This window comes from Castor canadensis, chromosome 12 (genome assembly GCF_047511655.1).
Source record: "Castor canadensis chromosome 12, mCasCan1.hap1v2, whole genome shotgun sequence".
NCBI classification, from domain to species: Eukaryota; Metazoa; Chordata; class Mammalia; order Rodentia; family Castoridae; genus Castor; species Castor canadensis.
Window position 1 is genome coordinate 77,034,397 of NC_133397.1, and position 23,475 is coordinate 77,057,871.

The 23,475-nt window shown below is 40.0% G+C and overlaps 1 protein-coding gene across 1 annotated transcript in view; it reads left to right on the forward strand.

Moving 5' to 3' along the window:
* The window catches only part of Rpia (ribose 5-phosphate isomerase A), a 39,850-nt gene that overhangs the window by 1,219 nt on the left and 15,156 nt on the right, over positions 1-23,475 (forward strand). The window contains exons 2-5 of the mRNA XM_020183871.2: positions 4,936-4,996; positions 6,522-6,577; positions 20,551-20,610; positions 22,905-22,969. Of these exons, the coding sequence (XP_020039460.1) occupies positions 4,936-4,996; positions 6,522-6,577; positions 20,551-20,610; positions 22,905-22,969 (242 nt within the window). The remainder of the gene's footprint in view (positions 1-4,935; positions 4,997-6,521; positions 6,578-20,550; positions 20,611-22,904; positions 22,970-23,475) is intronic.

Here is a 23,475-nt window from a genome sequence, read left to right on the forward strand (position 1 = left end):
AAGCATGATCTTTGCAAAGGTGATGTCCTTTGAGCTTCTCTGCAACTTGGTTAAGTGGGAGAGGCCAGTGACATAACCGGTGGCCCTGCCTGTTCTGTAGAAGGACAAACCAAGTCATTCCTGTTCTGGTACCTTCCATCAGTTTGGTGGCTGCTGTGTCCTGATGTAACTTGTTGCAAGTTTGATTAGCAATAGGATTTTTTATATGAATTAAGAGAGAGCATGTAAAATGAGTAATTTGGTCCTATGTTTGTGATTTAGAACCACAGCTGTAAAATTGTAATAATAAGCTGAAATTTCAAAATACCCACATAAAGTGATTTAATAGATGGGTAAATGAAATCCGTGCAATTAGAAGAGCCCTATATATTTTCCTGTTAATATATTTACATTACTATTTAGTGGCTCTTATCTCCCTGACCTAGGTTTTATAGTTAATGTATTTGATTAAATAAAAATCTTCAGGCCCTCATCTCAAGGTAGAGCCCTAGAACAGTGGATTACAGCTGCGTCATTCAAAGAAGTTATGAGATGATCCTAGGGAGAGCGCCATTGGCTTTTTTGGGGACACCTGTTAAAGTCCTGTTATTCCTTTAGGGTTTGGTTTATAGACCGTTTCCTGCTTTCAGTTTTTCTTTAGCTTCCTAAGGAGAGGACAGTTCCTCCTCCTGTTCTTTGTGCCTCTTAGGTGCTTTATGTTGATGGCTTATGTTTTAGTCATCTGTGTTTGTACTGCTCAGCCCCCAAAGAATAAGCTCCTGGATGATAGTTAACCTTATCTTCGTTCAGTGTGGGCCACAGTGAGACCTGCCCAGGAAATGTTTGTTAATATGGAGGTTGTGGGGCTGTTGGTGGCCCTTTGCTTAGAATCTGTGAGTGTAGAGTTTCTAGTCCCCTAGCCCACCGTTGTTCAATATGGTGACCATTTCCACTGGATGGAGTGAGTACTTGGAGAATTCTCAGCTGAATCCTTTGTATCTTGGTTTAGATCTGCCTGTTTCTGGGGTTGGGTGTGTTTGGTTATCTAGGATAGGTTACCATGCAGGAGTGGCTCTCCTGAATGCCTGTAGCCACATCCCTTTTTTCTCTGTGGAGTCTGGGCTTCTTTTTTTTTTTTCGTTGCTTATCTTGAAGAAGTTACTGGGCAGTGGTTCTAATTGGTCAGCAAAAGTATTCCTAAGGTTACCCCCTTTGAACAGGATGAGTGATGTTGCAGGTATGACATGTGGCTCAGAAGGGCTTTTTGCTGTTGGACTACCCCACAGGGGGCCATTGGCCCCTTCCCTTTGGCTTTGTCTAGGGCACTGACTCCCGGGTCTGTAATTTGATTCTAAGGTAGCAGGATCACATGATTTTTAAAAGTTTTGGGTCTGTCAGGCCCCCACAATTCCTGGCCTCTTCTGAAAACCAAAGCAGAGGCCTTGTACAGAGCTTGTTTGTTGTACCCAAGTTCATCTTATGTGCAACCAGCCTTCTGGAAGCCTGCAAGAGATGTGAATGTATGGCTAAGCTTGGAAATGAGGAATCTGGCAATTGAATTGCTGTATAGCTGGAGCGCTTGGCTTCAACTCAGGTGTGTGAAGGTCAGGTTTAGCATACCTGTGTATTGAGAGGTCAACACATTTTTTCATACTTGAAGATTTTTACGTATTGAGATATGTAGCCATTTGGAATGTTTTTGTGTCATGATGGCTTGTAATGCCCATATAGTTTTCTTGAAGTCCTGGCCTTTGGGGTTTGCCCAGTCAGATAAATGACTTTATTAGATGCATTGCCTTTTGAGGGCATTGTCACTGGTGGAATTTGCAGAGCTCTGCTCGGATGGCCTAAACATTGGGTCCATTTGGTGACTTTGGAACTGTGCACTAGTAAAAATTGTTTCTACCAGATTAAGAACACAGAAATTGATGGATAAAGTCTTCTGGAGGTAGGAGAGGCCCAGCTGCAAGCTTTTTTAGTGTACAGATACATGGTTGCTGGGGACATTAGTATTTGACTTGTGTGGGTTATTTATTTATTTTTTTAAAATTTTCTGCCTGTTGATTATTCTTTCTAATGTTCTCTTATTTTAGACAGTCTAACTTTGAAAAGGACCAATTCAAATGTGGGGCTCTGGGGCTTACCAATGGGTATTCCTCTGGCTTTTGTACTGTTGGGAGTGAGAGGTATTACCTATGGTCATCAGTTTTTTATTTTATTTATTTATTTATTTATTTTTGAGGGGCCTACAGAACTTTTCCTTCTTCCTAAAAAGAAAGTTTCACAATGGGATTTTTTCCTGCCAGATGAATTGTTAGTTGTTGGAACTCTATGAAATTTGAAATGCAATGCTATTTCAGCAAAGTGAACTTCTTGAAATTGTTTATTCAAAGTGAGGTTTTATTTGTGTGTGTGTGTGTGTGTGTGTCTCAACACTGTTAAAAGATGATTTTTTTAAAATAAAAAGAATCATAATACAAATATAAAATGAACATATGTTAAAAATTTTTAACTCATTAAATTAATGAAACTGGAAAAGGTGTTAGAACCTGTTCACATGTGTTAAGTCCATTTTGCTGATGTAATAATACCTGAAAATAATACCTGAAATATTTGTAATGAACAGAAATTTATTGCCACATAGTTCTGGCAGCTGGGAAATTCAATAGCTGGCATAGGGAGAGGGGGAGAAGGAAATAGGAAGGAAAGGAGGGAGGGAGGAGGAAGGAAATAGGTGCCATAGATGGGCATCAATCCCACAAATGAGAGTGCAGCCCCTGTGGCCTAATCACCCCCCAAAGGTCCCACATCTTAATATAGACAGTCCCTGTCTTATGGTGGTTTGACTTGCAACATACATATTTATTGTCTTTTTTTTTTTTGGTGGTGGTGGTAAAACTGGGGTTTGAACTCAAGGCTCTGTACAACATGTATAATGTGTATTATTATTTTGTTGGGGGGTGGTATTAGGGATTGAACCCAGGGCCTTATACATACTTATCTGCTAGGTAAGTGCTCTACCACTTGTGTCATGCCCCTAACCTTTTTTTGTTGTTGGTGGTAGTGAGTCTTATCTTACTTAATATGATGATCTCCAGTTCCATCCATTTTCCTGCAAATGGCATAATTTCACTTTTCTTTTCTTTATGGCTAAATAATATTCCATTGTGTGTGTGTGTTTCCCATATTTTCTTTATCCATTAATTGATTGTTGGGCATCTCAGTTAAATTCACAGTTCGGCTATTGTGAAACAGCTGCAATAAACATGAGTATATGTCTGTATGTACTGATTTACATTTCTTTGGATATATGCCCAAGAGTGGTACGGCTGGGTGTTAGGTAAGTCTAATTTTAGTTTTTTGAGGAACCTCTATACTGGTTTTCATGGTGGTTGTACTAGTTTATATTCACAATATCAGTGTATGAGAGTTGTCCATTCCCCACCCCTATTCTCACCAGCATTTGTTGTTTTCTTTTTCTTTTCTTCTTCTTCTTCTTCTTTTTTTCCATGAGCCAAAAGGATTTATTAGTAAAGCAGAGTAAAATAAGTGGAGAAAGAGAAAGCATCCCCTGACATGCAGAGGGTGGGAACTGAGGGCTCAAAAATATTTTGTTTTCTTGATGATAGCCAGTCTGACTTGGGTGAGATGGATGCGATCAAGAAATGTTAACATGAATTTTAAGAATTTATTGAGTAATATCTATAGGACAATAATCAGTTGCATCCTATCAACCATAATTAATTTGCATTCCTCTAAAGAATTTGCTTTGTTAAGTTTTTTGCAAGTTAAAATTTGTCTCTATAGAGCTATCAATAGCACACACCATTGTAAGGTTCCGACATTCAGTTAAAAGGATATCCTGTATTCTGCTCATTTCAAAGTCTTTTTTTTTTTTTTCCTCTGAAGATATTGGATTAATTTCTAAAGTGGAGACAGTGAGTCTCTGGGTCATAAGGATTGTTGTGAGATTTGACTTTGTATTAATATTTGTAATATTCTTGCCAGGCATTTAACAAATGGTAGGGTCTGCTTTGGTTTTAGTGGTTTCACCATAGCCTAGCTGGAGGTTGATCCCAGGGAGTTACCTTGAAATGGTAGTCCCTGGCCTTGTTTTGCTTTTCCTGGTCTGACTGGTCTGCTCATAGGTACCTTCCCCCTTTCGTAAGATGGCAGGTTCAATATTGTGACATGTGTTTCTTGTCCTTTGTACTTAGAAAGTGACTCACATCTATTACACACCTTGTTGCATATGAAGACTATTTCTCATGTTCCTTACTAGGCTTTTACTCTCTTCCCATTTTCTCTGAGGCAGACTCAGGCAAAATAGGGACCCCTGGGCATTAATTGGACAGATGCTGACTATTTTAAGCATCACCTTTCCCCTCTTCTACTGATTTAGGGAGAGCTCTGGATGTTGTGCCCCTTGAGGTTTCCTGTGCTGTTTCCAACTAAAAGATGGCAGTCCCCTGCCTGCTGGGTGTTAAGCTTGTGTGAAAAGGCACCAAAACCAGAAACTCTAGCTTTCCACCCTTGCCCCTGCTCTGTTGTTTAATTCTAGGGCTTTTTTTCTTTCTCATTACCTCTTTTGATTAGTCTAGAAATCTTTTGGTGTTTGTCTGCAGGCCATTTCTGTGAGGCCAACTTAAGTTGCTATACGCTGTAAGTAATTGAGCCAATCATTTTGTCTGGTAGCATGTTGGGAGGGAGTAGTGATGCTGGCAGTGTCAAAAATGAAAGCTCTGTTGATTAATTACCCATTGGACACTGGACACTGGATTAAAGTACAGCTTTGAGGTTCAGTGGTTATGTGCTGTAAAGTAGGCACAGTACCTGCCTTGCACCTGTGTTGGTGAATTGCTCTTCATAATAATTTTATAGCTTTACAAAGTAGGCTGAAGAGGGAGTAAAATATGATGATAATTAGTTTTGTTTTTTCTTTCCTCTTTTTCACAGAATAACCAAGTGCTGGGAATTGGAAGTGGTTCTACAATTGTCCATGCTGTGCAGCGAATAGGTATGTTTTTAGACTGTCTACTGGATGTTTTGTGTGTGATCATGGGAGTGGAAGTAGAGGAAAGGGAGGGAGCAGGCACAGGTTTGACACTTGCCCGTCTGGGTTCTAGCAGTGCAGATCTGGGAGAAGAGGCTGCTTGCCTGAGGTCAGCTCAGTGTTTCCAAAGAAGACTTGGAAAGAGGGATTTTGTGGGTCTTCTGCTAACACTGGGGGTTCATTTGTTTACTCTGCCCATCTGGGGAGGAGGAACTGCCTTAGCTGAGATTCCTGCAGAATTTTAGTCATCTTGGTGGTACACTCCCATCAGGGGTCCTATGTGTGGTCTTAGGATTCTTTTGGCAAACAAATCGAGAACAGAGTGGATTTGCCCTGTTTGTGACCCTGTGGAGTGGATTGTGGCTGGTTCCTGTAGATGTTTACTTCACCCAGATTGAGTTGTGTCTGTGGTTAGGGGAGGCTCAGGAATTATCAGCCCCAGTGGCTGCTCAACAGGTTCTGCTGCGCTGTTTTTGTTTGTAAGAACAAGGCCTGGGGAGAGGCTTACCCAATGCTAATCTCTTGTATGTGACAAGGGTCAGGACTCTAAAGGCAAAATCCAGGTTCCCTTTGTCATTAAGAAGTGGTTGTTGCTGGCAGAATGGCTCGAGTGTTAGAGCGCCTGCTTAGAAAGCTTGAGTTCCTGAGTTCAAACCCCAGTACCACAAAAAAAAAAAAAAAAAAAAAAGTAGTTGTAGTGCTGATGTCATGGCTTCTGGGAGCCTCCTTACTGGCCAAGCCAGAACTTTAATGCCTTTCTACAGTAACCCAGCACGTACAGGATTTTAGGGCACAGGATTGCTGTGGATTTCATGAGTGGCATCCAACCCTTCCAGTGTGCAGACTTGATAAAAAGGCTTTGAGATTTTAAAAAGAAAGGTTTTTTTTAAGACTTTTTTTTAAATTAAAATTTCCTGAAAGTTTAAAATGAATAAATCTAAAATAAACGAACCTTCTTTAACAACCCTTTGGACCTATAAATGATTATATTTTTTACTACATGCAGAAGTAAAGTTCTGAGTTTTCCCTGGAAAAGGCAATGTAGAGTAGTAGCTGAGACTGGAGTTGGACTGCTTAGCCTGATACTCTAGCCCTGCCACTGAGCAGCTGTATAATTACCAAAGTCCTTTCACCTCTCTGTACCTCAGTTTCCTCATTTATGAAATAGAAATTATAATCATAACCTACCTTTGGGGTTTTTAGGATTAAAAGAGCTCATTGTACAGAGTTCTTAGCATACTGCCAGGCATGACAATAGCAGCACTGGCATTGCTTTTTCTGTGGTCAGTGCTTAACCTCCCTAGGCTTCCTGGTGTCCTGTCTTCTGATGTGTGATTTGAGATCACTAGCTTTTTCAAGAATGGGGACAGAATGAAAGACATTGGTCAGGGGGAAATAGGCCATTTCCCTTTCACTTGGATTTGAACAAATGCAACTACATTTATAAAGTGAAGAGAGTAACAAACCAATGTGACCTTTGACCCCACAGCTGAAAGAGTGAAGCAAGAGAATCTGAACCTCGTCTGTATCCCTACTTCCTTCCAGGTATGTCCTGCTTTCCATTTTGCATCTTCAAGCTGCTGCCAAATCTGGTTTCCTGAGATACGGACATGTGGCTTTGTGGTGTATTGAGATTGTTCTAGGTGAGAGAGCCAGGAGCAGGAGAGGAATTTATTGACCAAGGATTGCTCTTTGAAGTGTGGTTTTACATGCATTCATTTATTTACCCCAAGAGCATTTCAGTGTCTCTTGAATTCAAGTATCATAGAGTATGCAGAGATGACCGTGTGGTCTCTGTCCTCAAGGAATACTGTCCCCATTTATAGGTGAAAAAATCAAGGCTGAAAGGAATTAAGTGAGATGTCAGTCATGCAAATACAGTATATTGATTCCATATCTAATGCTCTCCCACCATAACATAGTAGGAGCTGGAAAAAGAAAGCAATGGACATGGAGTCAGTTAAATTCAGGGAAAGATAAGGAAAGAGTAGAAGGGGTGGAGATAGTGCTCAGGCAATTGACTCTGTAGAGAATCTCCGTTAAGAAATTTCTTAGGAGGGTCTGGAGGAGTGGCTCAAGTGGTAGAGCACCTGTCTAGCAACCAGATGTGGTCCTGAGTTCAAACCCCAGTACTGCCAAAAAAAAAAAAAAAATTTCTTAGGAAATTTAAAGGCATTTCTATGTCTTCTAGTTAATCTGCTGTTGAGGCACTTGATACCATTTCAATATGTGATTCTTTGTTTGAAAGTTTTTTTTTATTTTGAAGAATTTCTCTCTTTATTTCCAGATATTGGTCATGATTTACGTGAACTTGTTGGCTGTGCAGAGTTTTTGTGTTTGTTTTTGAGATAGGGTCTCACTGTGTAGCTCAGGCTGGACTCTACTTGCAGCTGGACTTGACTTGTAGTGTTCTTTCTCTGCCTCCTAAGTGTTGGGATTACAGACGCAAGCCACTACACCTGTCTCTGAAATGTATTTTCAATTCTCTCAGAATCAGTATCCCCTTCTATGATCTGCTTTTTTCCGTTATTCTTGGAAAACGTCACGATGTGTCTTGGTATGGTTCTGTTTTCATCCATTATGCTGGGTACTTGCTGAGAATTTCACCCTGGAAATTCACACTTCAGTTTTGGGAGTTCTTTCTCTTGTTCCTGATTTTTCGTTTCTGTTTTCTGTGATCTTCTAGGACCCTTGCTGTGACTTTGGAGCTGTAGACTGGCTTATCTTATTGTTTTGCTATATTTTTAGCTTTTTTCTTTCTTGTTTTGTTTATTTATTTATTTATTTATTTATTTATTTTGGAGACCAACCAGGCTGACTTTGAGCTCATAATCTTCCTGCCTCAGTCTCCTGAGTGCTGGAATTACAGTTGTATATGCCATCATTCCTGGCTCTAGCTTTTTTTTTGCTAATCATTTTTATTGAGCTTTCATTGTTCTCATGTGTTTAAAATCTAAGAGCCTTTTTGGTTTACCTAAAGTTTTTTTTTTTTGCTTTTGTAAGTAAGGTCTTGTACTTTTTTTATAGGCTTAATTTCTCCAATTTCTTCTCAAATGATGTTAACAATGTATGCTTTTAAAGACTTCTTATTGTATGTCTGTTTTCCTCAATTGTTTTTCCCAATTTGCTACAGGTAAAATTTACGTACAGAAAAATTCACCATTAATTGATGTATAGTTGTGAGTTTGAGAAACAGTCTTTTAGCAATTCATACTATCAAAATATTGTTAGACTATCTTAGTCTTTAAAAGTTATCCTTGTGTTTCTTAGCTGTCTCCCAATGTAGGCTTAGAAGCTGATTAGGCAGCTAACTCTCAGGATGAGGCTGGTTTTTGCACTTGACTTGTCAAGCCATTACTTAGGTCATCCCTTTTGCTTGTGAGATTTCCCTGAGATGCATGGCTGCCTGCGTCCTGGGAGCCAAGTAGGTGAAGTGGACTGGAAGACATCTGCAAATATTCTTGATATAAACTTGCTCCTAATTCTCTTGTTTTCACTATAGTACCTGTAGTAGATAAGAAAAAGTGTTTTAACATTTTGCAGTATCTCCTTGAATCTGGATATAATCATGTGACTTGTTTGCCACTGGGAAGGAAATGACCCAGTGAGATGCCTGTAGAGGCCTGAAAAGTGGCTTTGCATTGGAGCTTGACCTCTCTTGCTGCTGGATTATTCTGCCAAGACTAGACTCCTTGGGGATAAGAAGCCATATGGAGAGCAGTTCCTGGCATGTGAATGAGGTGGTCCTAAACTAGCCAGCCCAGACAGTCTACAGAAACATAAGAAATTATAAACTTTACTCTTTTAAGCCACTGAATTTGGAGCAGTTGTTATGCAGCAGAAGTTCACTGATGGAATACCCTTGTCCTCAACTGAGACTGGTAATCTAGTCCTAAGACCAGCTGTTTTTCTTCTCCTGAGAGTCATCCTGCTGCTTTGACAATAGGAGAGGAAGATGTGGAGTATAACAGGATCTTAAGTAGCCTGTCAGCTAGTTTTCCCTTTTTATACATTTCATTGTATGTGCTTTCTGGAGGTCATGATAACACTGCTTCCTGACTGTCTTGGGAAGTTCTGTGATGTTTATTTGACTATTTCTTAGCTTTCTCCAGTACTGCTTTGGTATATCTATCTTTTCTTTTTCTTGTTTTTGGACTGGGGTTTGAACTCAGGGCTTCATGCTTGTTAGGCTGGCACTGAACCACTGGAACCACTCCGTCAGCCCCTAGTATATCTTTCTTATTTCTGCTATTTATCGTTGTCTATCAATGGCTGCACTACTCGGGGTTTCCAGAGAGACAGAACCAATAGAATGTGTGTGTGTGTGTATATCTGTATGTATGTATGTGTGTATTTGTATATGAATAATTGTAAGGGATTTACGAGATTGGCTTACATGGTCAGAAATTGAGTAGTACCACAGTGCTTTGTACATGCTAGAAAGCCAGGAATACTGGTAGCTGCTCAGTGCAAGAAGCTAGAAGCCTCAGAACAAGAGGAACAAATTATGCAGCTCCAGTCTGAGGTTGAAGGCCTGAAAACCGCAGGTATAAGTTTTGGTCCAAAGGCTAGAGTCTTGTGTCTGTGGATGACAGCAGCAGCAAAATATTCATGCCAGAAGAAGGGTTAAGTGCACAAGTGCATGAGCTTCCCCTTTCTTCCACCGTTTTTTTCCAGCTGGTCTCAGCCTGTTGGAGGGCAGTGCCCACATTCATAGTGGGTCTTCTGCACTCAGTTCAGTGACCCATATGCCAGTCTTCTCTGCCATTACCCTCACAGACACATCCAGAAGTATGCTTTACCAATTTTCTAGGCATCCTTCAGTACAGTCAAGTTGACAACCAAAGTTAACTGTCACACTGGCCTAGCTTTTAAAAATTAGTCACCCTTTTCTTCTGTGAGGTTTGTACCTTTAAGAAGAATTCTTTTGTTGTACTTTTAAAGAGGTTTTGGGAAGAAGCTGAGTTAAACACAAGTGTTCAACTTGTTATTCTTCTAACCTACCTGTGTTTTATGATGATAATTGATAACAACATATCCAGATTGGAAAGTGTCAGCCAATTCCAGTTAACTAAGTAGAACAGTCATTCAAAGTTCACAGGGCTTTTTATTTTACTCTATTTTATTTTTGGCAGTATTGGAGTTTGAACTCAGGGTTTCAAACATGCTAGGCAAGACCTCTATCATTTGAGCTATACCTCGAGCTCACAGGGCTTTTTAAAAATTTACTTGTTCAGTTAGCCTCCCTCCCCTGCCTCTAAGCCCAAACTTATTTTGTGTTAAATTTAGCCAGGTGCCGTTTCTTGAAATGGTTAAAAGGAAATCAAAATATTTTGTGCCTTAGTAAACTTAAAGGAATTTAAATGATTTGGTAGATTTTTCCCTTTAAAGTTAAAAGATTTTGGAAGGGGGTGGAAATAAAAGCATTTGCAAGCTAGATCTGGTTTAAGCCCAAACCATTGTTTTGCTTTTTTAAATTTACTCTGCTTGTACTTCCACCTCGATTACATGGTAGAAGGGAAAATACAGAGTTTTCAGGTTTTATTGTGGAATTTATGAAAAACAGAAGGACTGTTCACCTGCTCCATGCCACAAGATCACATAATCACAAGAGACATTTTGGAGGACATCACTTATGGGATTGCAGTTAGAAGGCATTGCTTCCTGTCTTTCTGAAGTACAAGCAAATCATTAGCTTTTCTGCTTTAAGCCCTTTTTAGAGCTCTGGCTGGAGGAGCTAGGTAGGGCTGTTTGCCCCATTCCTTCAGGAGACCCCCTCAACTTGCCGGCTGGAAGGGCGTGGTGTCTATCAGATGCTGATTTTAGTCAGGCACTCGAGGCTGCGAGGCTGCGAGGCTGCATGTGTTGACTGAGACAGTGATGGGTCAATACTGCCATGTTGAACTTGGTGTGTGTTGCTAAGGTTGCCCTAAGAAGGTACCACAAACCAGTAAATGCTTTATTTTCCTCTTCCAAAAGCTTTTAACTTTAAAGGGAAATATGCTAAATCATTTCAGTCTTTTTCAGTTTTTGGCTTAGAAATCTTAAATTTTTTTGTCATAATTCTGGAGGCCACAAATGCAAGATCAAGGTGTTCCTAGGGTTTTCTTCTGAGGTTGTGATGGAGAATTTTTTTTTTCACATTTTTTATTTGCATATATTAGTTGTACATAGGGATTTCATTGTGATATTTTCATATATGCATTCAGTGTATTTTAGTCAGTTCACCCCGTTATTCTTTCTCATCCTCCATATTTAACAGATTTCATTATTCTATTTTCATACATGTGTATAAACTATTTTGATCATATTCACCCTCCCTTCACCCTCTCCTTTCACCCTCCCCTTTCCTACTGGTTCCCACCCCCAAACAGAAATTGTTTCACTTTTTTTCTTAACTTTAAAATATTTCATTTATTTGAAAACTTTAACAAAATTATTGTTGTACTAGGGGTACAATATGACATTTACAAAAGTTCTTACAATATATCATAGTTGAATTCATCCCCTCTATCATTTTCCCCCATTCCTGGAATATTTCAGTAGGTCTCATTTTTCCATTTACATGTGTACATAATATTTCCACTGCTTGTTTCACATTTCTATCATTCATTTTTCAGGACTAGATTCCACATATGAGGGAGAACATGTGATATTTGTCTTTTTCATTCTGACTTTTTTTTTTTTTTGTGGTACTAGGGTTTGAACTCAGGGCCTCAGGCTTGCTAGGCAGGCACTGTGCCACTTGAGCCACTCCACAAAGCCCTTTTTAAAAAAGTGTTGAGTATTTTCAAGATGAGGTTGCTTGTACTATTTGCCCAGGCTGGCTTTGAACTGTGATCCTCCTGATCTCTGCCTTCCGAGTAGCTAGGATTACATGTGTGAGCCATCAATGCCTGGCTCAGTCTGGCTTATTTCACTGTGAGAGATTTTGTTCTGTTCTTTTCTTGCAAGCTTTTGGTGGGTTGCTGGCAACCTTTGATGTTTCTTGGGTTGTTGAGTCCATCACTTTGATCTCTGTCTTAATACTTACGTGCCGTTCTTCATGTGTGTCTGTGGTAAAATTTCCCCTTTTTATAAGGACAGTAGTCTAGGGCTCACTTTAATGATCTCATTTTAATTTGGTAACTTCCATAAAGACCCTGCTTCCAAGAAAGATCACATTCTGAGGTCCTAGGGGTTTGGGCTCCAACATATCTTTTTTTTGGAGGGAACACAATTCAATCTGTAGCACTCAGGAAGAGTGAAGCTCATGTCATTTGAAGCTATATGACTTCTCCTTATAGCTTCAGGGCCACTCATGGGTCCTGTGGGGAATCAGGTTAAAGCTGGGAGAATGGGGTGCTGGGGGATCTCTTGATGGGAGCAGGCTTAGGGTATCCCACCCCAGTAGGATCTTGAGGTCATTGTGTACAGGCCCAGATTTCAGTTGTGTTAAATAAAACTTACAGGAGTTTTAGTCTAGACTCCTGTACTAGGCTCAGATAGACCAGGCCAAAAATCAGAATGTAGTCACTAATAGTAAAATTCAGTGCTGGTGAAGTGGCTCAAGTGGTGGAGTGCCTGCCTAACAGGTGTGAGTCCCTGGGTTTAAACCCTAGTACTGCCAAACAAATAAACAAAACCAAATAAGTAAAATTCAATTATCATTAAACTGAAACTAAGTTGTTTTCTGACCTTTGGAGAAATCAGGAGAATAAGGGGTAATAGCCAAGTTTCCTAAATAGATCAGTTTCAGTTAGCATGATAATGAAGTTTTTCTGCTTTAAACAAAAAAGTAACTTGAAGTTAACTAATCAGTTATTTATTGTTCTGTTTTCCTATTCTGCTAATTTACAAGGAAAGTAACCTTGAAATGACCATTCTGCTTTTTCTTTGTTTCTGCTTCCTACAACATGTCTGTAAAACCAACCTCCTCTGCTTCGCTCATTTTATTTGATGATTTCCTATTCTAGAATTGCAGATAAGGCCAATTATGACCTTCACATTTGTTGTAATTTTGTGATATGCTAATAATTGATTTGAAAAACTGTGTGAGAGTGAAAGAGAGAGACTGAGACTGTGTGTGTTCTCCCACTTGAGCACGCCATCCCATTGCAGCATTATTTATAAACTCAGAAGTGTGACACCATCATCTCTGCTATGTCCCATTGGTCACACAGACCAATTCTGGGACAGTAAGATGAATATCATGTAGCGGGGATTACTGAAGCCATCTTAGAATCCTAGACCTTCCCAATGTCTTTTTAGCTTCAGGGTCTGGAAATACAAAGTCGTACAGAAACTATCCTTTTAAAGACAAAGTCTCCCTGTGAAGTCCAGGCTCATCATCCTTCTGCCTTAGCCTCCCAAGTATTGGGGTTATGGACATGCACCCCCACATCCAGCTCTCTCTAATACTACTTTTGGAATTTTTAGGAACTGAGAATCCAGTAGTGCCATTTTTTCCTTGTTTTCCCCCTTCGTTATGTTTTTCTTTATAAAAATAAAAGCATGAGGTTTTATTATTTTCCAGCAAGCATTTCATTTTAGCTTTTTATTGTAGAAAATTTGAAATTCGTAAAAGAAAAAAAGAACATTAGAATGAACTTCAGTGCACTAACCACCCAGTTTCAATGATCATTTCATGGCCAGATTATCTATACCCCATTCTTCTCCACCCTCATTATTTTGAAACACATTCCAGACATAATATCATTCTGTTGTATATTCTTTATGCCTTTTCAAAAAATGAGTCTTTTAAATATCACAGTAATATTACAAAATTAATCCTTAACAACATCAAAAATCTAGGGTTCAAATTTTTCTTACTGTCCTATCCTTTAAAATATTTGACTCAGAATTCCAAATAAGGCCAATATATTGTAAATTCAGGGACTTTGTATTTTATTCTTAGAGGTTTAGGGTTTAGGATTAGAAGGTTGGCTTTGGTCATTTTGTTAACAGCAAATGGTGTTTCCAGAAGCCCATGGTTCTTGCGTTCTGGCATGGAAGAATCCAAGCAGAACACATGGGTGTAAATGGAATTTATTAGGGAAGGGAAATACACAGGGAGGAATGGTGAGGCCCGGATGGAAGCCAGAAGCTGAGAGAGTGTTTCTGCCCTTCAGATGCTTTTAAAACATAGGATAACCTATGGGAAGGGGAGAGCAAGGAGATTCCCAGCCAGTAATCAATGATTGGGGAGGGGCACAGGCAGTTCCCAGTCAGGTGAGGGTGGTTCCTTAGCCAAAGTATGGTTAATCTAAAGTGTATTTTTCTTTGAGTCCCTAGTTTTAGCCTGCCTCAATTTCATCCACCCATCTTTTTTTTTTTTTTTTTTTTGGCATGATATGAGCCTATGACCTTAGGCATGCCAGGCACGTGCTTTACCTCTGAGGTACACTTCAACCCATCCATCCCCAGCTTTTCAGAGATGAGAAAACTTGGCTCAGATGGCTGGTTCATTTATTTTAAATTGACACACATTGTACATGTTTTTGGGGTGATAATAGCATGATAATCCATACAGTTTATCGTGATCATATCAGACTTATCTGCACTTATTTGTGTTAGGAACCTTCCAAGTCCTCTGTCCTCTTTATTATTTTGAGATATAATAAGTTATTATAAACTATAGTCACCCTGCTGTGCTATAGAACACTAGAACTTTTTCCTCCTATCTAGCTGTATTTTTATACTTGTTATTCACCCTGTTTCTCTCTGTCCTTCTAGCTTCTTTTTTCTTTTTTTATATTTTTTTAGATTATTCATATGTGCAACAATGCTTGGGTCATTTATCCCCCCTCCCACCACCCCCTCCCTTACCACCCACCCCGCCCCTTTCCTCTCCACTCCCCCACTCCCTCAATACCCGGCAGAAACTATTTTGCCTTTATCTCTAATTTTGTTGAAGAGAGAGTATAAGCAATAATAGGAAGGAACAAGGGTTTTTGCTGGTTGAGATAAGGATAGCTATACAGGGAGTTGACTCACATTAATTTCCTGTGCATGTGTGTTACCTTGTAGCTTATTTCTTCTTGATCTAACCTTTTCTCTAGTTCCTGGTCCCCTTCTCCTATTGGCCTCAGTTGCTTTTAAGGTATCTGCTTTAGTTTCTCTAATTTTTTAGGTGTCTTACCTATCCTCACCCCTCCCTTGTGTGCTCTCGCTTTTATCATGTGCTCAAAGTCCAATTCCTGGTTGTGTTTGCCCTTGATCTAATGTCCACATATGAGAGAGAACAAATGATTTTTGGTCTTTTGGCCAGGCTAACCTCACTCAGAATGATGTTCTCCAGTTCCATCCATTTACCAGCAAATGATAACATTTCGTTCTTTTCGTGGCCGCATAAAATTCCATTGTGTATAGATACCACATTTTCTTGATCCATTCGTCAGTAATGGGGCATCTTGGCTGTTTCCATAATTTGGCTATTGTGAATAGTGCTGCAGTAAACATGGGTGTGTAGGTGCCTCTGGAATAACCTGTGTCACAGTCTTTTGGGTATATCCCCAAGAGTGGTATTGCTGGATCATATGGTAGATCAGTGTTTAGCTTTTTAAGTAGCCTCCAAATGTTTTTCCAGAGTGGTTGTACTACTTTACATTCCCACCAACAGTGTAAGAGGGTTCCTTTATCCCCCACATCCTCGCCAACACCTGTTGGTGGTGGTGTTGCTAATGATGGCTATTCTAACGGATGAGATGGAATCTTAGCGTGGTTTTGATTTGCATTTCCTTTATTGCTAGAGATGGTGAGCATTTTTTCATGTGTTTTTTGGCCATTTGAATTTCTTCTTTTGAGAAAGTTCTCTTTAGTTCACTTGCCCGTTTCTTTATTGATTCATTAGTTTTGGGAGAATTTAGTTTTTTAAGTTCCCTATATATTCTGGTTATCAGTCCTTTGTGTGATGTGTAGCTGGCAAATCTTTTCTACCACTCTGTGGGTGTTCTCTTCAGTTTAGAGACCATTTCTTTTGTTGAGCAGAAGCTTTTTAGTTTTATGAAGTCCCATTTCTCTATGCTATCTGTTAGTTGCTGAGAAAGTCCTTGCCTATACCTATTAGTTCCAAAGTATTTCCTACTCTTTCCTGTATCAACTTTAGAGTTTGGGGTCTGATATTAAGATCCTTGATCCATTTTGAGTTAATCTTGGTATAGGGTGATATACATGGATCTAGTTTCAGTTTTTTGCAGACGGCTAACCAGTTTTCCCAGCAGTTTTTGTTGAAGAGGCTGCTATTTCTCCATTGTATATTTTTAGCTCCTTTGTCAAAGACAAGTTGGTTATAGTTGTGTGGCTTCATATCTGGGTCCTCTATTCTGTTCCACTGGTCTTCATGTCTGTTTTTGTGCCAGTACCATGCTGTTTTTATTGTTATTGCTTTGTAATGTAATTTGAAGTTGGGTATCGTGAAACCTCCAGCATTATTCTTTTGACTGAGTATTGCCTTGGCTGTTCGTGGCCTCTTGTATTTCCATGTAAATTTGATGGTAGATTTTCAGTCTCTTTAATGAATGTCATTGGAATTTTGATGGGAATTGCATTAAACATGTAGATTACTTTTGGAAGTATAGACATTTTTAATGTGTTGATTCTACCAATCCATGAGCATGGGAGATCTCTCCACTTTCTATAGTCTTCCTCAATTTCTTTCTTCAGAAGTTTATAGTTTTCCTTGTAGAGGTTTATAGATTTCTCTAGATTTGGGAAATTTTCTCTTACTATTTTGTTGACTATATTGCGCATTCTCTTTGCACCTCTATCTCCTTCTTTAATGACCATGATTCTCCAGTTTGGTCTTTTGATGGAGTCGGTGAGTTCTTGCATTTTCTTTTCACAGGTCTTGAGTTGTTTAAGTAATAGTTCTTCAGTTTTTCCTTTAATTACCATTTCAACTTCGAGTTCTGAGATTCTGTCTTCTGTTGTTCTATTCTGGATTGGCCTTCCGTTTTGTTTTGCAATTCTGTTTTGTTCTTTTTTCTGAGTTTTTCCATATCCTGGGTGGTTTCCTCTTTAATGTTGTCTATTTTTGTCCTGAGTTCATTTATCTCTGTATTGATCGTGTTCTTTGTTTCACTTTCGTGTTTATACAGTGCTTGTATGGTTTCCTTTATTTCTTCTTTTGCTTTTTCAAATTCTCTATTTTTGTTGTCTTGGAATTTCTTGAGTGTCTTCTGTACATTTTGGTTGACCCTATCCAGTATCATCCCTATAAAGTTCTCATTGAGTACCTGTAGTATTTCTTCTTTTAGATTATTCTTGTGGGCTTCATTGTGTTCTTTGGCATAGTTTATCTTCATTTTGTTGGAGTCTGGATCTAGGTATCTGTTTTCTTCATTCCCCTCTGGTTTCTGTACTAATTTTTTGCTGTGGGGAAACTGGTTTCCCTGTTTTTTCTGTCTTCCCGTCATTGCCCTTGGTGTTGTTATTGTCCCTGTACTGTGTGCAATTAAGTATTTTCTAGCTTGTAATAATATCAATGGTGATATTTAGAATGGAAGGGTGAGAGGAGATGGAAAGCAAAGAAGTTAAAGAGAAAAACAAGTAGGAAAAAAACCAAACCAAACAAAAAAAGTTTCAAAGATAAAAACAGGGAGAGACAGTGTAGTAATCAACTGTAAGCTGAGAAGGCATTAGAGAGACAGAGGATTGTAAATAAAAAATAAATATATATAATATAAATAAATGAAAAAAAAAATCTCCAAGTTCAAATGCAATGAATTTTCAGTCTTAATAATTTTTGGTGTTCGTCCCTCAGCCTCCAATTCCTGGAGATGGTGCCTCAGAAGTAGTTCTGTGGTTATCTCACCAAAGGGGAAAAAGACTGGAAGAACCAAAATAAAACAAAACCGCACTAAACAAAACAGAAAATCCCACAAAGTGTCCCAATTTCAAATGCAGTACAGTTTCAGTATGTTTTTCATCATGCAGGTGTAGTTCGGTTGTTGGCTCATCAAAGGTAGGGAGAGAGAAAAAAAAGAGTCTGGAGACAGGTCTGTGAATGGCTATCTGCTGCTGTCAGCCTGCTGTTGCTGGAGGCGTTATTTATGCAGATCTCGGGTGAGCTTAGCACTCACCTGGCCCTGCAGGCTTTGTTTACTTAGAGTCTCCTGTGCGCAAGCCGCTGCTACAAGCTTTCCCCTTTCCAAGCACACTGGGGGAGGTGACACTGCACCTGCTTTCTCAGGCTGGTGTGTTTATTTACAGCTCACACAGGAAGTGGGTCTTCCCCCTCTCCTGTGGAGTTTTCCTCCCACTGCCACTTTTACAAGCTTTCCTGCTCCTGATTGCTGGGCGTGTGCTGCCTCTCCTGCCTTCTCTGGCCCAGCTTGTTTATTTACAGTTCTGTGAAGGATTCCCTCCCCCTCTCTTCGGTGCTCAGGGCACCCCACCCTCTCTGCTACTGTCTTTTTTTGTTGTTGTTGTTATTGCTTATTATTCAGTTTTTCTTTTTTCCCTGGGTGGGGGTCAATCTGTGCAGGGGGCTATGCTGATCTGGCCCAGGGTTGTCTGTGGGAGTACCGCGTACCGCTTAGCTCACCTTGTGGTCCGCGTCTTCCCAAGCCGTCTGGGTGCCGGTGTCTGGCGGCAGCTCAGGTGCCCTCCTCGTTTCTCTCTTTAATGTGAAGTGGAGATGCTCTGTGCAGGATGGAGGTGTGGAGAAGTCAAAGTTTTGCCTCTTCTCTGTGGTTTTTCCTGTAAGGTGTGTCTCCAGCGTCTCTCTGAGATTTACTTTAGGAGGCACGCTTTCTGCTTCCTCCCTCTAGTTGCCATCTTGGAATCCCCCCTCCTTCTAGCTTCTTAGTGACGACTATTCTGCTCTCTACTTCCATATATGAAAAAGAATATGTGATATTTGTTCTTCTGTACCTGACTTATTTCACTTAATATAATGTCCTCCAGTTCTATTTGTTCTTTCTATGTTGCTATAAATGACAGGATTCCAATTTTAAAAAATGGCTGAATACTATTTCACTGCATAGATAGACCACATTTTCTTCATTTGTCCATCGATGGACCCTTAGGTTGGTACTGTACCTTGCCTGTTAGAAAGAGTGCTGCAGTAAGTATAGCAGTACAGGTTTATCTTTAATAATGCTGATTTTGCTTCCTTTGGTGATATAATAAGTGGCAGGATAGCCAGGTCATGTGGTAGTTTGTAGTAAGTTACATTGCCACCAGTAGTATTATAAGAGTTCCCCTTTTCTGCATTGGGTTTTTCTTTTCTTCCTCTTTTTCTTTTTTATACTGGTTTATTTAAGGTTAGAACCTGTACCTGATTCTGAATCTTAGTTGCTACTCACTTTAAGCAGAAAATATTTTAAAGGGAAACAAGTTTAGGATAATTTTCTATCCTTGGTTTTTCTGCATATTGTAACCAGTGATATCAACACAATCCCTCAGCATCTGGACCTGGGTGGTCAGATGTGAAGCTACCCCAGCACCTTTTTAGCTAGGAATCCTTCTCAGGGCCATGTCATGGCCTGAGCTACTGCTCTCCAATTTTGTCACCTTGCTTGCTTATTTGTTTGTTTATTAAATGACAAAGCATTTATTTTTTCCTAATTTTATTATATTATTTTTGTATGGGGAGTGCTTTGTGACATTTACAAAAGTTTTTGCAATATATCTTAGTTAAATTCACCCCCTCCATCATTCTCCTTTGCTTTCCCTCTCCCTGTTCTTGGAACAGTTTCAACAGGTCTCATTTTTCCATTTTCATACATGAGTACATAATATTTCCACTACCTTTAACCTTTTTAGAAGGTTAACTGTGAGGCATGTCTCTAAAGTAAATGATGCTCCTTTTTTCAACATAAACATCCTAAAACTCTTCTAGTTTTGTACTCTGAATTTGTCAAGTTCTGGGATTACAGATGTGCACCACTGTGCCCAGCTTGTTCGATTATTTTATAACCCTTTCTAATATTTTGTGGACTCTGTTCTTATTTTAGGAATTTTAGTTTTTGCAGCGCTGGAGATCAAATCTAGGGCCTTGAGTATGGTAGTAGAGTACTCAGCCACTGAGCTACATCTCCAGCCCTGTTTTTTTGGAACAGGATCTCAAAATACAGCCTAGTGTGATGTTGAACTCACCGTGTAGCCCACTCATGCTGGTTTTGAAGTTGAGATCCTGCTGCCTCAGCCTACTGTGTGCTTGGGATTATAGGCCTGCACCATCACATCTGGCTTTAAGAACTTTTTAAAAACAGGTACTGCCAGAAGTTTTAGGAGGACCATGGTATTGTTTCAAGGAGCAAGTAAGTAGGGAGGAACTCTTAGCTCAGCATTAGAATGAAGTCTTTACTATGTGTTCTTTGCCTTTTTTCAGCTCCCAGAGTGGATTAGCAGCTAGTCTTGCCATTTGTGGGCCTATATCCTGGGCTGGCTTGGGATTTAAGAGGGAACTTGGGTCAGGCCTCTGGGTTTGGCACTTAACCCAGAGAATTCTTTAACCCAAAGAATTCTGAGGATCCTTGCCATGTATGTGTTCAGAGTAAATGATTATTGGAGCTTTTTCTTGTTCTTCCCAGGCACGGCAGCTCATCCTTCAGTATGGCTTAACCCTCAGTGACCTGGATCGACACCCAGAGGTAAGAGAGAGAGACTTAATACTGTGTCTTTCTCTCTTTTTTTTTGTGACTGTCACTTGTTCATGGAATCCAGATATCTTGGCAAGTCTAGGAGAAGACAAGTTAGTCATACTAACTTTTCTCTTGGGATCCTGAATATTAATCCTGACTGAGGTCACAGTTGGAGAGGAGGTTAGTTGGAGGTTGGTTCAGTACAGGTTGGATTACTTGGGATGTAACCTGGAGGACTCAGTACAAGTATAGTAAAGGAGAATTGGACAAACCCAGGGCTGGATTCAGGGCTCCCTGAGATTTCTTTCTTAAGCAGAGATACACGAGTAGGCTGGCCCAAGGAGCTTACATGTAAGTGGAGATAAGAAGTCATCATCTGAGGCAGCCATGAACATTTGAAAACTGATTAGAATTGAATTTTGTGTTAAAGACTGCTAAACGCAGGGGTACTCCAGAGGAGACTGAAGATGAGTGGTAACATCGTAAGTCATCTTAGTGCCACTATAAGTTATCAGGCATTGTGCTAGGTGCTTCTCCTGTAGTAAGATCTTTAATATCCAGTGGTCTTGACGATGGATAATTATGCCCATTTTCCCAATTTATGGATGTAAAAATGGCACAGCGAGGGCATGTCATTTGCTTAAGGAACTTGTGCACTTCTGGTTCTAGAGCACCATTAGAAGAGTTGGGGGAAGAGGCAAAGCCTCCATGGCATGGGCAGGAAAGCAGCTTTCTGAGGGTATGTGGGCATAATGTGGACAGTGCCCAGACTTTCAGGAGGTGATTTGAATGGAGTGGTGGTACATAGTGGGGTGAAGGCAGGGGACTTGATGTAGTCTAGCAATCCATGTTGTAGTGGTACATAAGGCCTTAAGGGGTTAGTAAGATCCATGGGAAAGGCTCATTAGGGGGATTTTTGTGGGTAGAGTTAGAAGCATAGGCTGAATTATCTATGAGGACAGTGCTTGGGCTGAAGATGGGCTCAGGGTCCAGATAGAAAAGGTGGCACCTTCCAGGCCCTGGAGAGTTGATACAGTGCAGCCTGACCCTAGGGTTAGTGTAGGTTAGGAGAGGAGCAATGCAAGCTGCAGCTTCAGACAACTTCTTGAAAGGATGAGAATAAGGGTGCCCTGCACAAAACTGGACTTCATACCTGTGCCACACCAGTCACTTCAAGCAAGTGCAACACGAATGGAATATGTCCCTTGATACTGCTGCTTGAAAAAAACTGACACCTGAAGTCTCCACGTTGTCCATGCAGAGTACCATCAGTACTGAGAAATCCAACTTCAGGGATTTTGATTTTTGAAAGATGAATGAATCCATTGTCCCTCAGCTGCTTTTGGGGCTCGAGACTGGCAGTGAAGGCTCCTAATACAGGGATTGGGTTATGCAGTCAGTTGCTTTGTGAGGTTTTAGGGGGAATATCTCAGGTAATTTCCAATTTAGGAATATACTAAATATTTGTCAGCTTCTTTGGTGATATCTTTTTAAAATGTTTTTTAGCAGGATTAGGGTTTGAACTCAGGTTCGTGCTTGCAGAGCAGGTACTCCACCTCTTGAGCCACACTTCTTGTCCTTTTTTGCCCTGTAATTTTGGTGATGTGGTGTTTTTTTTTTTTTTTTTTTTCATTTTTCTTTTATTATTCATATGTGCATACAAGGCTTGGTTCATTTCTCCCCCCTGCCCCCAACCGGTGATGTGGTTTTGTGAACTGTTTGCCTGGCTTGGCCTCAAACTGTGATCCTCCTAATCTCAGCCACCCAAATAGACGTGAGCTATCATCTGGCTGGTCTTCTTGTCCACCTGAAATTTACCTGTATTTGCTCACATGAGTACCAACTTCTGAATCACTTTTCCTCAGCTCCTTTTTTGAAATTATTTTTAACCTTTCCCTTTCCTGTGGAATTTAATACCACAGATGTACCATATGTGTTTATATACTTGTGGCCCTTTGGGAAGCCCAAAACCTTTCTCTGAGATTTTTTGCCCTTACTCCCTCATCCCTAGAGTCAATTTTTATTTTTTTGAAAGCAATGTTGCCATTGAGAATATATGCTTTGAGTAACTCTATCTTGTCCATTGAGAAGCCCATTAAAGAGAAAAAGGAGTATAGTGTCATGAGTAAGAGCTGGACTGAGGTTTGTGTCTCAGTCTCTTGATTGGTTAAGTGAAAATACTGGACCTAGTTAATAGAGCTGCTGAGGGCCTAATGCGCTATCATTTCATGGTCAAGCTTGGGAATCTGCCTAGGCTCATGAGGTTCTTAGTGGTTTTTGCATCTTTCCTCCTCCTGACACAGATTGACCTTGCCATTGATGGTGCTGATGAAGTAGATGCTGATCTCAATCTCATTAAGGGTGGTGGGTGAGTATTGTGGGGACTTTCTGGCTAAAAAATATCTGCCAGTTAGTGCTTAGTAAAGCAAAATTGGATGCAGAATAAACAAATTGTCACTGTGATATATGCGTTTGTCTTCCTACTAGGATGCTGATACCATATGCCTTTGAGCCAGCTTGCTATTTCTGGTCATTAGTGTTAATCTGGTGACTGGGAACCTAAGCCTCCAGTGAGATTATTCATCTTAATGGGTTCTTTGTATATCTGTATACAGGCTAACCCAGCATGTTATTGGACTAGATTGTTAGGTCTGTGGCCTTTGCTTTAAAGCTGCTCTTACATCTGTGAGCAGTTCCTTATTTGAAAACATTTATTGGGTGTTTCTTACGTGCTGGTTTGGGGAGAGGCTTAGGGAATGATAAGTGGAAAAAGATGAAGGAAGTCCTATTCTGCTGGTTCTTAACAATCAAGCAGATTATTGAATGACAAAATATTTGTGTAGTTTTTTTTTTTTTTTAATAAGTGTTATGTAA